Below are 15,366 nucleotides of genomic sequence, written 5' to 3' on the forward strand. Positions count from 1 at the left end.
ATACAGTGGGATAGTAATCTTATATATAGAGAAAAATATGCCTCATAGGCAGCAAATAATCAAAACCATGCTGGACTCCAGTCCCGAATATCATATTCTGTTTCCAACCAAGTGAAAACAAAGAGGTTGGTCTGACTAAGCTTCACACTCTACATTACACACCATCAAAGCACATACACATAAGCACACTTCTGTTTTTATGATTGTAATACGCCCAGCTGTGCTAGAAATCGCTTTATTTTCGTTTCTGAATATATTCTTCAGCACTGCCACCTAGTGTCTGTAAATATTCAAATGCATATCGTAAAATGGGGTATAAGAAAGAAAAAATTAATGTAGAGGGTTCTTCCTAGAATGATTCTACACTTTGAACATTCTGCTAAATTCTACTTAATCTCCCACATGGATCTCCCCCTTTAGGGACCCTTAAGAGTTCTAGCCAAAATACCAAACCTGTTTCTGTTCAATTATTTTTCCATCTAAGATCAGATTACATGTCTGATGATATCAGACTGGAATTGCACTTGACACAGCCTATATCTTACAGGTAGCCAGCACTTAAATGGAGCACTTAAAAGTGGCTACCAGTTATCAGCTGCTCGGCTAAGGAAATCAAGGTGTGGTTCCCAAACCTTGGTACACTTAGTCTATTTTGTACCATACGTTGGGGAACTCTTGGAGCCCTAAACTCCTGGTGATAGACCCAGGGTTTACTGAAGTACACAACCCCCCACAGGGGATCTGATTTTGAAATGGGACTGTTTATTTAGGTTTCTACCTGGACAAAATGTTTCTGGCTTTAAAGGTAAAATCCATGAAAATGTCATTTGACACTGAATAATAAAACATGATCTCAAGAGAAATCTACTAAGCTGACAATATAAACGCAACAATATTTATTAGCCACAACACATATGTACCAATTAGCAGTTATGCCTTCCTAGATACAAAAGGAGTCTGGGCCAAACAAGACAGGCTTGTTACTGTTGCCAGCATGGCTGACTCCAAATCACTGAACTGCAGCAGTGGGTTCCAGATGGTGCCAGTGCTGGGGGTCTGGGCTTAACTACTTTCAGTGGGCTTAATTAGATATAATTTATCATTCACATCAAATGAATAAAGGCCATGTTGCCATCTGTACTGGAGGATATTGGTGAAGCAGAGGATCCCACAGATCCAAACAAACTTTCCAAACTAGGCGCTAAACAAGAAGAAGGAAAAAATTATTCTGCATGGGGTTTAGGTTAGCACACTGATTAGTCAGTGAGCACTAGCTTTGTATTGTTGTGCTAGCTCTGAATCTACTGAGAATCTTTGAACCCTGCTTAATGTTTAAAGATGAAGTTTTATTGTATTTTGTGCTATCATAGAGCATGCTTCCTAAACGCACTGTGCTGGAGAACTGAAGAAAAGAGTGCAGGCAGGGTGCACTGGGAGGAGGTTTTTGGATGTGGTGCAGACGGTTGGTTTGACAGAGGCAGATGTAGAAGACACAGTGTGGAGATGGCTGATCCGCTGTGGCAAACCCTAACGGGAACAGCCAAAGGTAGAACCAGAAGTTTTCAAAACACACTATTGGTCAAACAATTATCTAGAGCAAGGAAAAGTTCATTGATCTTTTAGTAGGTCAGACTACCTTGACTCTACCACCTAAATGTAGAATAAAGATATGAACTTGCTAGGAATTTGTACACAAGCAATAACAACTTAATCTTAATATTATGCATATCTTAATGTAATGCTATTCTATCTTTTGATTTTTGAATGGAGTACTTATTATATTGTTTCTATATTTGTTCAGTTATTTTGAAACATTTAGCAAGGTGTTGCAGGTAAAGGCAGATAATCAAGTGAGCTTATAGTCATCCCTTAGTGATGCTGCAAGGAGCTGGCATGCTTCCACTGGATTTTGAAAACCTTCAAGCTTTGTCCTAATGAACCAGCATGAGCATGTGTTTATTGATGAAGACTTCAAAGCACTTTTTGTAAGATACTCTGGATAAGGGCATCTGCCAAGTGGCACAAGTATAAACGTGAACACAGCAAACTTTGTGTGCAAACAGACACACAAAGTTGTGCAAAACAGCAACAGCAGCAATCCAGTAGGTGTGCAAACACATTACTATAAAGCAATATAATACTATTGAACAATAATTAAAGCAAGAACACAACTATAAAAGAAAATAGCAAGACAAGTGCAAGGCGCTCGTTTAGTGAAAACATAACACAGATGCAAAGAATCATGAGGTGTAGAGACTTTTGGGAAATGTAGTCCCATGACATAAACTGGACACTAAGACTTGGCCATGACTAAATGATCTCATTCCTAAGGCGAACTTGTTTTAACTTGATTTTATTTGCTTTAAGAATCTATTGTATATTGTATAAAACATGCTCCTTGTTTTGTTTTTTTATTATTACATACAAATGTAATTAAGTTTTAATTTACCTCTTATATACAGAAAAACAAGGTCTCAACATTACTTCCTCGTGACATCTCAGGAGCTCTTTCTTGACACTGATACCTCTGACTTACTCAAAATATATAAGAAATTCCTCAAGATTATTGTATCTGTAACTTGCAGCAGATTTTAAAAACAAGACAAACATAACAGTGGTAAAATAAAGGCATATACAGTGAGGAAAATAAGTATTTGAACACCCTGCTATTTTGCAAGTTCTCCCACTTAGAAATCATGGAGGGGTCTGAAATTGTCATCGTAGGTGCATGTCCACTGTGAGAGACATAATCTAAAAAAAAAAAAATCCAGAAATCACAATGTATGATTTTTTAACTATTTATTTGTATGATACAGCTGCAAATAAGTATTTGAACACCTGAGAAAGTCAATGTTAATATTTGGTACAGTAGCCTTTGTTTGCAATTACAGAGGTCAAACGTTTCCTGTAATTTTTCACCAGGTTTGCACACACTGCAGGAGGGATTTTGGCCCACTCTCCCACACAGATCTTCTCTAGATCAGTCAGGTTTCTGGCCTGTCGCTGAGAAACACGGAGTTTGAGCTCCCTCCAAAGATTCTCTATTAGGTTTAGGTCTGGAGACTGGCTAGGCCACGCCAGAACCTTGATATGCTTCTTACAGAGCCACTCCTTGGTTATCCTGGCTGTGTGCTTCGGGTCATTGTCATGTTGGAAGACCCAGCCTCGACCCATCTTCAATGCTCTAACTGAGGGAAGCAGGATGTTCCCCAAAATCTCGCAATACATGGCCCTGGCCATCCTCTTCTTAATACATCTTAATACAGTGCAGTTGGCCTGTCCCATGTGCAGAAAAACACCCCCAAAGCATGATGCTACCACCCCCATGCTTCACAGTAGGGATGATGTTCTTGGGATGGTACTCATCATTCTTCTTCCTCCAAACACGTTTAGTGGAATTATGACCCAAAAGTTATATTTTGGTCTCATCTGACCACATGACTTTCTCCCATGACTCCTCTGGAACATCCAAATGGTCATTGGCAAACTTAAGACGAGCCTGGACATGTGCTGGTTTATGCAGGGGAACCTTCCGTGCCATGCATGATTTCAAACCATGACGTCTAAGTGTATTACCAACAGTAACCTTGGAAACGGTGGTCCCAGCTCTTTTCAGGTCATTGACCAGCTCCTCCCGTGTAGTTCTGGGCTGATTTCTCACCTTCCTTAGGATCATTGAGACCCCACGAGGTGAGATCTTGCATGGAGCCCCAGTCCGAGGGAGATTGACAGTCATGTTTAGCTTCTTCCATTTTCTAATGATTGCTCCAACAGTGGACCTTTTTTCACCAAGCTGCTTGGCAATTTCCCCGTAGCCCTTTCCAGCCTTGTGGAGGTGTACAATTTTGTCTCTAGTGTCTTTGGACAGCTCTTTGGTCTTGGCCATGTTAGTAGTTGGATTCTTACTAATTGTATGGGGTGGACAGGTGTCTTTATGCAGCTAACGACCTCAAACAGGTGCATCTAATTTGGGATAATAAATGTAGTGGAGGTGTATATTTTAAAGGCAGACTAACAGGTCTTTTGAGGTTCAGAATTCTAGCTGATAGACAGGTGTTCAAATACTTATTTGCAGCTGTATCATACAAATAAATAGTTTAAAAATCATATATTGTGATTTCTGGATTTTCTTTTTTTAGATTATGTCTCTCACAGTGGACATGCACCTACGATGACAATTTCAGACCCCTCCATTATTTCTAAGTGGAAGAACTTGCAAAATAGCAGGGTGTTCTTCTTCTTCTTCTTCTTCTTTCAGCTGCTCCCATTAGGGGTCGCCACAGCGGATCATCTGTCTCCATACCACCCTGTCCTCTACATCTGCCTCTTTCACACCAACTACCTGCATGTCTTCCCTCACCACATCCATGAACCTCCTCCTTGGCCTTCCTCTTTTCCTCCTACCTGGTGGCTCCATCTTCAGCATTTTTCTACCAATATTATTCATGTCCCTTCTCTGCACATGTCCAAACCATCTCAATCTCGTCTCCCTCACCTTGTCAGCAAAACATCCTACATGTGCTGTCCCTCTAATAAACTCATTTCTAATCTTGTCCATCCTCGTCACTCCCAACGAAAACCTTAACATCTTCAGCTCTGCTACCTCCAGCTCCACCTCCTGTCTTTTACTCAATGCCACTGTCTCTAATCCATACAACATCGCAGGTCTCACCACAGTCCTATAAACTTTCCCTTTCATTCTTGCAGATACCCTACTATCACAAATCACTCCTGTCACTCTTCTCCACCCACTCCACCCTGCCTGCACTCTTTTCTTTACTTCTCTAACACACTCTCCATTACTTTGCACTGTTGACCCCAGGTACCTGAACTCCTCCACCTTCTCCACCTCTTCTCCCTGCAACCGCATCACTCCACTGCCCTCCCTCTCATTCACACACATGTACTCTGTCTTACTCCTACTGACTTTCATTCCCCTTCTCTCAAGCGCATATCTCCACCTCTCCAGGCTCTTCTCAACCTGCTCTCTACTCTCACCACAAATCACAATATCATCTGCAAACATCATAGTCCAGGGAGACTCCTGTCTGACCTCGTCTGTCAACCTGTCCATCACCACTGCAAACAGGAAAGGGCTCAGGGCCGATCCTTGATGCAGTCCAACCTTCACCCTGAACCAGTCTGTCGTACCTACTGCACACTTTACTGCCGTCACACTGTCCTCATACATGTCCTGCACCACCCTCACATACTTCTCTGACACACCTGACTTCCTCATACAATACCACAACTCCTCTCTCGGCACCCTGTCGTACGCTTTCTCTAAATCCACAAATACACAATGCAGCTCCTTCTGTCCTTCTCTATACTTCTCCATCAACATCCTCAAAGCAAATAAGGCATCTGTGGTGCTCTTCCTCGGCATGAAACCATACTGTTGCTCACAGATGGTCACCTCTACTCTCAGCCTGGCTTCCACTACTCTTTCCCATAACTTCATGGTGTGACTGATCAACTTAATTCCCCTGTAGTTACTGCAGGTCTGCACATCTCCCTTATGTTTAAAGATCGGTACCAGCACACTCCTTCTCCATTCCTCAGGCATCCTCTCTCCTTTCAGAATCCTGTTAAACAATCTGGTTAAAAACTCCACTGCCATCTCTCCTAAACATCTCCACGCTTCTACCGGTATGTCATCTGGTCCAACCGACTTTCCATTCTTCATCCTCCTAATCGCTGCTCTCACTTCCTCCTTACTAATCCTATCTACATCCTGCTTCACCAACTCCAACTCCACATCCTCCAACCTTCACTCTCTCTGATTTTCCTCATTCATCAGCTGCTCAAAATACTCCCTCCATCTTCTCAACACACTCTCCTCATTAGTCAACACATTTCCCTCTCCATCCTTTATTGCTCTAACTTGCAGTACATCCTTCCCAGCTCGGTCCCTCTGCCTGGCCAATCGGTATAAATCCTTTTCTCCTTCCTTAGTGTCCAACCTCTTATACAGCTCCTCATATGCCCTTTCCTTGGCTTTCGCCACATCCCTTTTTACCTGCTGCCGCATCTCCTTGTACTCCTGCCTACTTTTCTCATCACTTTGTCGATCCCACTTCTGTTTTGCCAACCTCTTTCCCCTAATGCTCTCCTGCACTTCCTCATTCCACCACCACGTCTCCTTGTCTTGCTTTCTATTTCCAGATGTCACACCAAGTACTTTTCTAGCTGCCTCCCTCATCACTCCTGCAGTAGTTGCCCAATCATCCGGCACCTCTTCACCACCAAGCCCCTGTCTGACCTCTTCCCTGAACCTCACACTACACTCTTCCTCCTTCAGTTTCCACCATCTTATTCTTCTTTCAATCCTTACTTTCCTCCTCTTCTTCTTCGCCTCCAAAACCATCCTACAGACCACCATCCGATGCTGTCTAGCTACACTGTCCCCCGCCAACACCTTACAGTCTCCAATCTCCTTCAGGTTGCATCTCCTACACAGAACATAATCCACCTGTGTGCACCTTCCTCCACTCTTATACGTCACCCTATGATCCTCCTTCTTCTTAAAAAAAATAGCAGGGTGTTCAAATACTTATTTTCCTCACTGTATATATATATATATATATAAAATTCCATAATACATCCAGAACAAATAGTGTAAATTTTGGAGATTATATGATCCTTGTGTGATTCGGCAGAGGCATCATCATCATCACCATCATCATCTGTTGGCTGAATCAGGATACAGCAAGAAGTCTGTGATGTATTTGATGTAATCACCTCAAACTACCAACACCAGACATGATTATTAATGCTGTTTGGAGACTGGGACAATATTGCCCTTTGAAACAAACAAGGAGCATGCACAGGGTTGAAAGTTTTTTTTTTTCTTCATTTATAATGTCAGTATTGTTGTGCAAAGACCTTCAAAGAAACTAAAGAAACCAGACAAATGACAGATGCCCTTTCTGATCTCTGATCTGAGAAGCTTGTTAATATCTTATTTGTAGATTCATAGAACTCGTGGATGTACGAGAGTGACTTACCGGCTGTTGATTACTATTTATGGGGAATATTGGAGGAGGTGCAGTGGGTACAATATTGAAGTTTTATAATAGAACATTAAATTGCTTGTGGTGAGATTGCAGAGCTACTGTTACATATAGTATTTATGAAAAAAGATGTATAATGTTACAGTGTTTGAATAATCAGGCTATTAGTGCTGCTTTTATTCCATTCATCTTCAGTAACTACTTTTTCTTGGTCATATATTCTGGATCAAATGCCAGTTCATTGCATGGGAACGCCTAGCACCGCGACCTACTGGCATGCTGCTTCGGAGAAGACAAAAAGGAAACTCATGAACATAGGAAGACCATGTAATCTGAGCTCAAACCTGGAAACCCAGAAGTTTTATATGTACCACTAGGTACAGTGAGGAAAATAAGTATTTGAACACCCTGCTATTTTGCAAGTTCTCCCACTTAGAAATCATGGAGGGGTCTGAAATTGTCATCGTAGGTGCATGTCCACTGTGAGAGACATAATCTAAAAAAAAAAATCCAGAAATCACAATGTATGATTTTTTAACTATTTATTTGTATGATACAGCTGCAAATAAGTATTTAAACACCTGAGAAAGTCAATGTTAATATTTGGTACAGTAGCCTTTGTTTGCAATTACAGAGGTCAAACGTTTCCTGTAGTTTTTCACCAGGTTTGCACACACTGCATGAGGGATTTTGGCCCACTCCTCCACACAGATCTTCTCTAGATCAGTCAGGTTTCTGGCCTGTCGCTGAGAAACACGGAGTTTGAGCTCCCTTCAAAGAGTCTCTATTGGGTTTAGGTCTGGAGACTAGCTAGGCCACGCCAGAACCTTGATATGCTTCTTACAGAGCCACTCCTTGGTTATCCTGGCTGTGTGCTTCAGGTCATTGTCATGTTGGAAGACCCAGCCTCGACCCATCTTCAATGCTCTAACTGAGGGAAGGAGGTTGTTCCCCAAAATCTCGCAATACATGGCCCCGGTCATCCTCTCCTCAATACAGTGAAGTCGCCCTGTCCCATGTGCAGAAAAACACCCCCAAAGCATGATGCTACCACCCCCATGCTTCACAGTAGGGATGATGTTCTTGGGATGGTACTCATCATTCATCTTCCTCCAAACACGTTTAGTGGAATTATGACCCAAAAGTTATATTTTGGTCTCATCTGACCACATGACTTTCTCCCATGACTCCTCTCGATCATCCAAATGGTCATTGGCAAACTTAAGACATGCCTGGACATGTGCTGGTTTAAGCAGGGGAACCTTCCGTGCCATGCATGATTTCAAACCATGACGTCTTAGTGTAGGTTACCAACAGTAACCTTGGAAACGGTGGTCCCAGCTCTTTTCAGGTCATCGACCAGCTCCTCCCGTGTAGTTCTGGGCTGATTTCTCACCTTCCTTAGGATCATTGAGACCCCATGAGGTGAGATCTTGCATGGAGCCCCAGTCCGAGGGAGATTGACAGTCATGTTTAGCTTCTTCCATTTTCTAATGATTGCTCCAACAGTGGACCTTTTTTCACCAAGCTGCTTGGTAATTTCCCCGTAGCCCTTTCCAGCCTTGTGGAGGTGTACAATTTTGTCTCTAGTGTCTTTGAACAGCTCTTTGGTCTTGGCCATGTTAGTAGTTGGATTCTTACTGATTGTATGGGGTGGACAGGTGTCTTTATGCAGCTAACGACCTCAAACAGGTGCATCTAATTTAGGATAATAAATGTAGTGGAGGTGGACATTTTAAAGGCAGACTAACAGGTCTTTGAGGGTCAGAATTCTAGCTGATAGACAGGTGTTCAAATACTTATTTGCAGCTGTATCATACAAATAAATAGTTAAAAAATCATATATTGTGATTTCTGGATTTTTTTTTTTAGATTATGTCTCTCACAGTGGACATGCACCTACGATGACAATTTCAGACCCCTCCATGCTTTCTGAGTGTCGAGAACTTAATAGCAGGGTGTTCAAATACTTATTTTCCTCACTGTAGTCACCAAGACTTTTTCTTAAAATTCATTTGTGCACAGAATTAGATACATAGAAGGTAAAACTGTGTGCATCCCAAATGATCGCAGTTTAATCCTGCAATAACGAATTCCAAAGTCCATAGGATATTAACAATATACCAAGAAAAAACAAACACAGCTCAAATATACGTACAATCGGTCAACGTTCAATCACAATTACTCTCTGAGCTAATCTGCCCAGAAAATTTATTTAAAAAATAAAAATACAGTGTAGCAATTTTTTGCCTTAGTTGAATGAATATGCTTTGCCTTTGAACGAACTGTATCGTTAACAATAACCAAGGAACAATTGCTTTGATCCCAGAAACAATACTGACTTGGGCATTAACTGTAATGTCCAAGTGATATTCATAAATATGAACTGATACTAAATCAGTTTCAGTATGGACAATTTTCTATTTATCATCTCAGTAGCTCTCAGTTTGAGCTACAAACTGGTGACAAATTAAGGGAAAAAAGTTTAAGGAAGCTGTTGGCTCACCATAACCCACTAGAACAGATTTATTGAATGTTGGTATTGTTTTTGTTTTTTTATAATAATAATCTGTGTCATGATGATGGTGGTGTAGCTGAAGAGGCAATCAAATACACTTTCCAAAATCCTCCAACAGTGTTCAGTTCGGTTGAGATCTGCAACCTTTAAAAGCCATGGCATATGATTTACATTATTTTCATCCTCATCAAACCATTCAGTGAGCCACTGCACTTTATAGATGGGGGCAGGGCCATCATACAACAGAGCACTCTTATCAGGATAAGTTAATCAGACGACTCTGTATTGAATAACCCAAACCATGTGACCTAAATGCTCCTTTAATTTGTCACCCATTTGTATATAACATTACTTTACTTATTTACTTATTACTTATAACCTTACATTCCAGTGCTCATGTTAGTTCTTACTTCCCAGTTTTCTGTCTTGTTTAAAGATTTATAATCACACTCTTCGTATCACCCAAATGAGGATGAGTTCCCCTTTTGAGTCTGGTTCCTCTCAAGGTTTCTTCCTCATAACATCTAAGGGAGTTTTTCCTTGCCACAGTCGCCACGGCTGCTCATCAGGGATAAATGCACACCATTCACCTTAACTGTTAATTTCTGTAAAGCTGCTTTAAGACAATGTCCGTTGTAAAAAAGCGCTATTCAAATAAACTTGACTTGACTATATAACCAGTAATGCAAGCATGAATATTTAGGTTATTTTAATCTACTATAGCAAACCATGGTAAGGATTTTGAGACAGCTCAGGTCTGATTGAGTGAATGTGGCATTGCAAATTTAATGAACAGTTTTCATTTGCTACATCAGACACTAGTGTCATATATACATATGCAGATAATGTCTGATTTGTTGCTTTGCCGTCGTAAACCTGCTTAAGGATACTTATTCATGAGTTCGAAAGTACCAAAGGTTGATCAACATTTTCCATGTTTCATACGAAGGTGTTTTAACAGTGCTGACGTAGTGTATTCTTTAACTCCACGAGATATTACCGCCTTGCACATCAGACACACCGCCTTACTGCAATCGCCCTCTTTCAGCGAGAAATACTGCCACACGGGACTCGACTTGGACGTGGTCCTTTTCTGAAGCTCACAGTATCTGCTGGTACAGTGAAGCCTGTTATTGCATATGGTCCGGTTTATGTAGCTGAATGCCGCTTGTAACTCTACAGGCTGGTTTTGAATTTCTGCTGGACGAGAACTTTCACTGCTGTACGGATGCAGACCGGCTCCTTGCTGTACTCTTGTCTGGGAAGTTCTTTCTGAAAACTGGTCCCAGTTGTGCGGAGACCAGCTGTGGTTGCTGGCGTCCATACTGTCTGTAGCATCATTTGAACGTGTTTGTATATTCATTGACTCAACTTTGACTTTTACAGGAAAGTCGAAGTCTAATGCGTCTTGATCGATGGCGTGAGAGTCTGACAGAGATGTGCACTGGGGAGGTTCGGCGTTGTCGTCTATCGTCCTGGCGTCAGACTCCAAATCGGAATGCGAAGGGTACTGGGGGGTGGGAAGTTCTGATTTTATGCTTGAGTTTTCTTTCTTTGCTGCAAGGTGTTGGCTCTCCTGGGGCTCAGATTCATGCTGTAAGCTTGAGATGCCGTCTTGTCTTGCAATAGTCACAGTAGGGACCTCACCTTAGAACAATAGAAAGGCACACATCAGAGAAGCGCAGATGTGATCATAAAGCACATTACAGGTAGTCTGCTTTGCTGGAACCGTGCTAGAAATTCCACACTTCTTATGTTCACACTAACATCAATAAATCATTTATTTCACTTGTTGTCTGTATCCTATGTGTGTGTAATAGAGACTATGGCTGAACCTTGACCAGATCTGATAAGAACCAGCATTAGCAAAAACATAAATGTTCCTAAAGCTAATTAAATACGATGCTAATCAGTAACAATTCGTAGTTAGGCTTCTGACTTGGTTCTTAGCTTTCTAAACATTTAATGAGATGCTATTATTCGAAATATTATTCAATATTAACTGAAGGTAGGCATTGCAAGTTTTGTGGAAATTGAAAGTGCGCACAAGCCTTAAAAAGGGGCAGAGCAATATATTCAAGAAAACGGTTTTGTATTTTTCCATGTCATATGTAATTTGTATGGAGCCAAGACAATGTTATTTAAAATATGGCTTGTCATCGATTTTCTTTGTATCATGCGTGTTAATAGAAAATGATTGGATGCTTGTCGCACTGCTGCTTGCTCGCATTATTATAAGTTTACTTTCAGGTTTTTCCAGCTTCCAGCTTCTTATTAGACTCTATTAAGAAAAATCATGTGCACTGGAGACTCTTCGTATGTATTTTAAAACTTTTCAATAATTCACATACTAACCTTAAATACACAGTTGATTATCATTTTGACTGTGTCAGTTGCATCAGATTACAATATTCTTCAGTAAAATATGACATAATATATGATTACCTAGACATGTAATTTGTACATGTCTTCAAGCCATATGTGTATATTACCTTCACAAATACCTGTATATTGTATATTACTATATATACACCATTTATTATTACCTACTGCACCTTCTGTACATTAATCACCCTATATGTATATATATATATATATATATATATATATATATATATATATATATATATGTGTGTATAAAATGTTTATTTATATATATATATATATATATATATATATATATATATATATATATATATATATATATATATATATGTGTGTGTGTGTGTGTGTGTGGACCTCATACCTTATTTATCTACTGCTATCTATTATAAATAAGCCACTTATGCTCTTAGATGCATTTAATTGGCTCTGTACATGTACTTTGCACAATGACAAAGTTGAATCTAATCTAATCTAATAAACCAGGGCACTTAAAGTGGGAATGCATCAAATCACACTTACTTTAAATCACTTTTTTCATGTTAATGGACTTTTTCATGTTGAGCATTAGTTCAGTATGAGTTGGATCAGGGATGAGTTGGTTGAGTAAAAATTGGATCGAGGATGATCTGGATCAGAGATTAGTTTAATTAGAAATGAGTTGAATTAGAGATGAGTTGGATTAGGGGTGAGTGGTATAGAGGATAAATTGGATCAGATAAAATGGGTCAGGGATGAGTTGGATTAGAGATGAGATGGGTCAGGGATGTGGTGGATTAGAGATGAGATGGGTCAGGGAGGAGGTGTATTAGAGATGAGATGGGTCAGGAAGGAGGTGTATTAGAGATGAGATGGGTCAGGAAGGAGGTGTATTAGAGATGAGATGGGTCAGGAAGGAGGTGTATTAGAGATAAGATGGGTCAGGGATGAGTTGGATTAGAGATGAGATGGGTCAGGGATGTGGTGGATTAGAGATGAGATGGGTCAGGGAGGAGGTGTATTAGAGATGAGATGGGTCAGGGATGAGTTGGATTAGAGAGGAGATGAGTCAGGGATGAGGTGGATTAGAGAGGAGATGGGTCAGGGATGAGGTGGATTAGAGAGGAGATGGAGTCAGAGTCAGAGATTAGTTGAATCACGTGTTTTAGGCAAGAAACCCAGAAAACTGCACTGACCCCAGACACACAGGAGCAGAGATAAACCCTAAACCCTGTGAGAGTATAAGTGTCACTTTACAAAAATACACATGGCTCTCGAACACAAGCCTCTCAGCAGTGTTTATTCCACCAGCACAAACAGTCTGGCATTTACCCGTCCCCGTCTCTACACACTTCATCCTACCCGGATTTGTTTCCGTCAAACTGCATCCTGTAACCTTTAACATCTCCTTCAGATAGTCGTTCTCTTTGCGGATCCGGGCCGCTTCCTCCTCGTACTCCTGCATCATCCTGCTCACTGTGTCGAGGATCTCGTTCACCGCCGCCGACAGTCTCTCGTTCAGAAACACGTTCAACTCGTCTAATTTGGTCATTTTATTCTCTGTATTTCTTTCCTTTATTTTACTAATATAATATGGGCACTGCCGCCGTGAGCCGTGAGCCGAGGACGTTAATCCACACGAAGGGCTCAGTCCCAATGCACGTCTCTGTTAGATTTAAAGGACACTACATCAACCACAGAGTAGAGGACATAGTGCACCCTATATAGCTCGCCTGTATAGGCCAAGGAAGTCGTTAAGGATTCAGCCTAGACGGAGCCGACATAAAGCAACAATGGAGACATGCTGTACTGCCCCCTACAAGGCAGGAGACATCTTATCTGCGTTCACGAGACACCGAGAACACACACCCTATTGGACAGCTTTCTTCACCGTAGCAAACTAGGCATGAACGCAACAAACCGAAACCAGCGGCTCGACCAATCACATGGCGTGCATGGGTCCACCTGTTTTTACAGTTCCCCTCATACAAATTTCGAACAAGTAGTTCCTAAATCACGTGTTCTCAAATGCACTTTTATTATTATTATTATTATTATTATTATTATTATTATTATTATTATTATTATTATTTCTGTCCCATAATTTGCCCACCCTGTATTTTTTTATTTTTTTTTATTTCAGATTTATAGTAAAGGACTACAGTAGCATTTAAACTTTGTGTTTTGTTAGTATCATTGTGCATGCACACACATATATGTAACATAAGCGACTAAAAAAAGGTTATTTCACTGAAATATAATTCACCCCGTTGTGGTATGACCTGGCACAATGCAAAAGTGCCTGGTTTGTACTGGACAGTGGTGGACGAAGTAAACCATGTACTTGAGTTAAAGTAGAGATACACTGGGTAAAATATTACTCCAGTAAAAGTGCTCCCTTTAAACTTGAGTAAAAGTACAAACGTATTTGCCTTCAAATGTACTTAAGTACCCAAAGTATTATGATTTATTATGGCTATAATGTTCCTATTATAATTTTTGTCACAAGACTCTTTGCTTCATTAATCAATTTCTGTGAAAAGACTCTAATGTTACTTTCAGCACATCAATCTATTAATAGAATAATATTAATTAGTCAAACACTAATTGATATCTATTTAAATAATCTTAAACCCCAAACCTTCCTTTCAAGTACTTGAAAACGTGCAAATAAATCCACGTGTGTTGTTTTAAGTTGGATTCAGGAGCTTCTTCTATTATTTATTACTCTCAAAATGTTGTGCTTGCTGATGCTGAACTGAATGTTGGTGCTAAGTAGATACCACCAAACAAAACAAGTTCAAAACAGAGCACGCACTCTACCATGATTGGTAGCTTGCTGTGTGATTGACCAGTTAAGTTTTTATTTACTCATAAATAAAAAGTAATGACTGATTTCTCAAAATGTAGTTAAGGAGAAAATAAGATATTTGACTTTGAAATGTAGTGAAGTTAAAGTCGCCCCAAATGGAAAAGTACAGATACGGGAAAAAGCTACTTAAGTACAGTAACACATTACATTTACTTCCTTACTGTCCACCCTTGGTCCATTTTTTGGGTGCATGTGCAAAACCAGTGAAAGCATTAGCATTGCTCCCTCTCTCTCTCTCTCTCTCTCTCTCTCTCTCTCTCTCACTCACTCACTCACTCACTCACTCACTCACTCTCTCATATGGCTCATAACAGCAATATGTGTTTGTTGAAACAATTATTCCAAAAGCAAGGCATTAGTATATGTAGTACCTCTGGATCTAATCTGTTCACAAATTAAATACAAAGCCTGGAGTATAAAATGCATTTTTAAATGCAATTTTAAATTAATTTTAAATATATCAAACATTTAAAATAGATTACAAGTAAACAATTATACCACATATTGTGTGCGGTAAGCAAACATTTAGTTCTGGATCAATGCTCCAACAAAATGCGTGGTATATATTATTTGTTTATGTACTATAAATATTGTATAGTATA

At 40.2% G+C, this 15,366-nt stretch overlaps 1 protein-coding gene across 1 annotated transcript; it reads right to left on the reverse strand.

Annotated features, from left to right (window-relative positions):
* Positions 1–7,346: 7,346 nt before the first annotated feature.
* Positions 7,347–13,814, reverse strand: LOC310739877 (uncharacterized protein). The gene is made up of 3 exons (XM_083566122.1): positions 13,255–13,814; positions 8,997–11,178; positions 7,347–7,386 (listed from the first exon to the last, which is right to left on the reverse strand). The coding sequence occupies exons 1-2, from the start codon at positions 13,442–13,444 to the stop codon at positions 10,454–10,456; spliced, it is 915 nt and encodes a 304-aa protein (XP_083422248.1). The 5' UTR covers positions 13,445–13,814; the 3' UTR covers positions 7,347–7,386; positions 8,997–10,453.
* Positions 13,815–15,366: the final 1,552 nt, after the last annotated feature.

Source organism: Silurus aristotelis (assembly GCF_946808225.1).
Source record: "Silurus aristotelis genome assembly, chromosome: 17".
NCBI classification, from domain to species: Eukaryota; Metazoa; Chordata; class Actinopteri; order Siluriformes; family Siluridae; genus Silurus; species Silurus aristotelis.

Coding starts and splice junctions, on each gene's coding strand:
- LOC310739877 (XM_083566122.1), bottom strand. CDS start 13,444: ATGACCAAATTAGACGAGTTGAACGTGTTTCTGAACGAGAGACTGTCG. Junction 11,179..13,254: donor TTTGACGGAAACAAATCCGG/GTAGGATGAAGT, acceptor TATTGTTCTAAG/GTGAGGTCCCTACTGTGACT.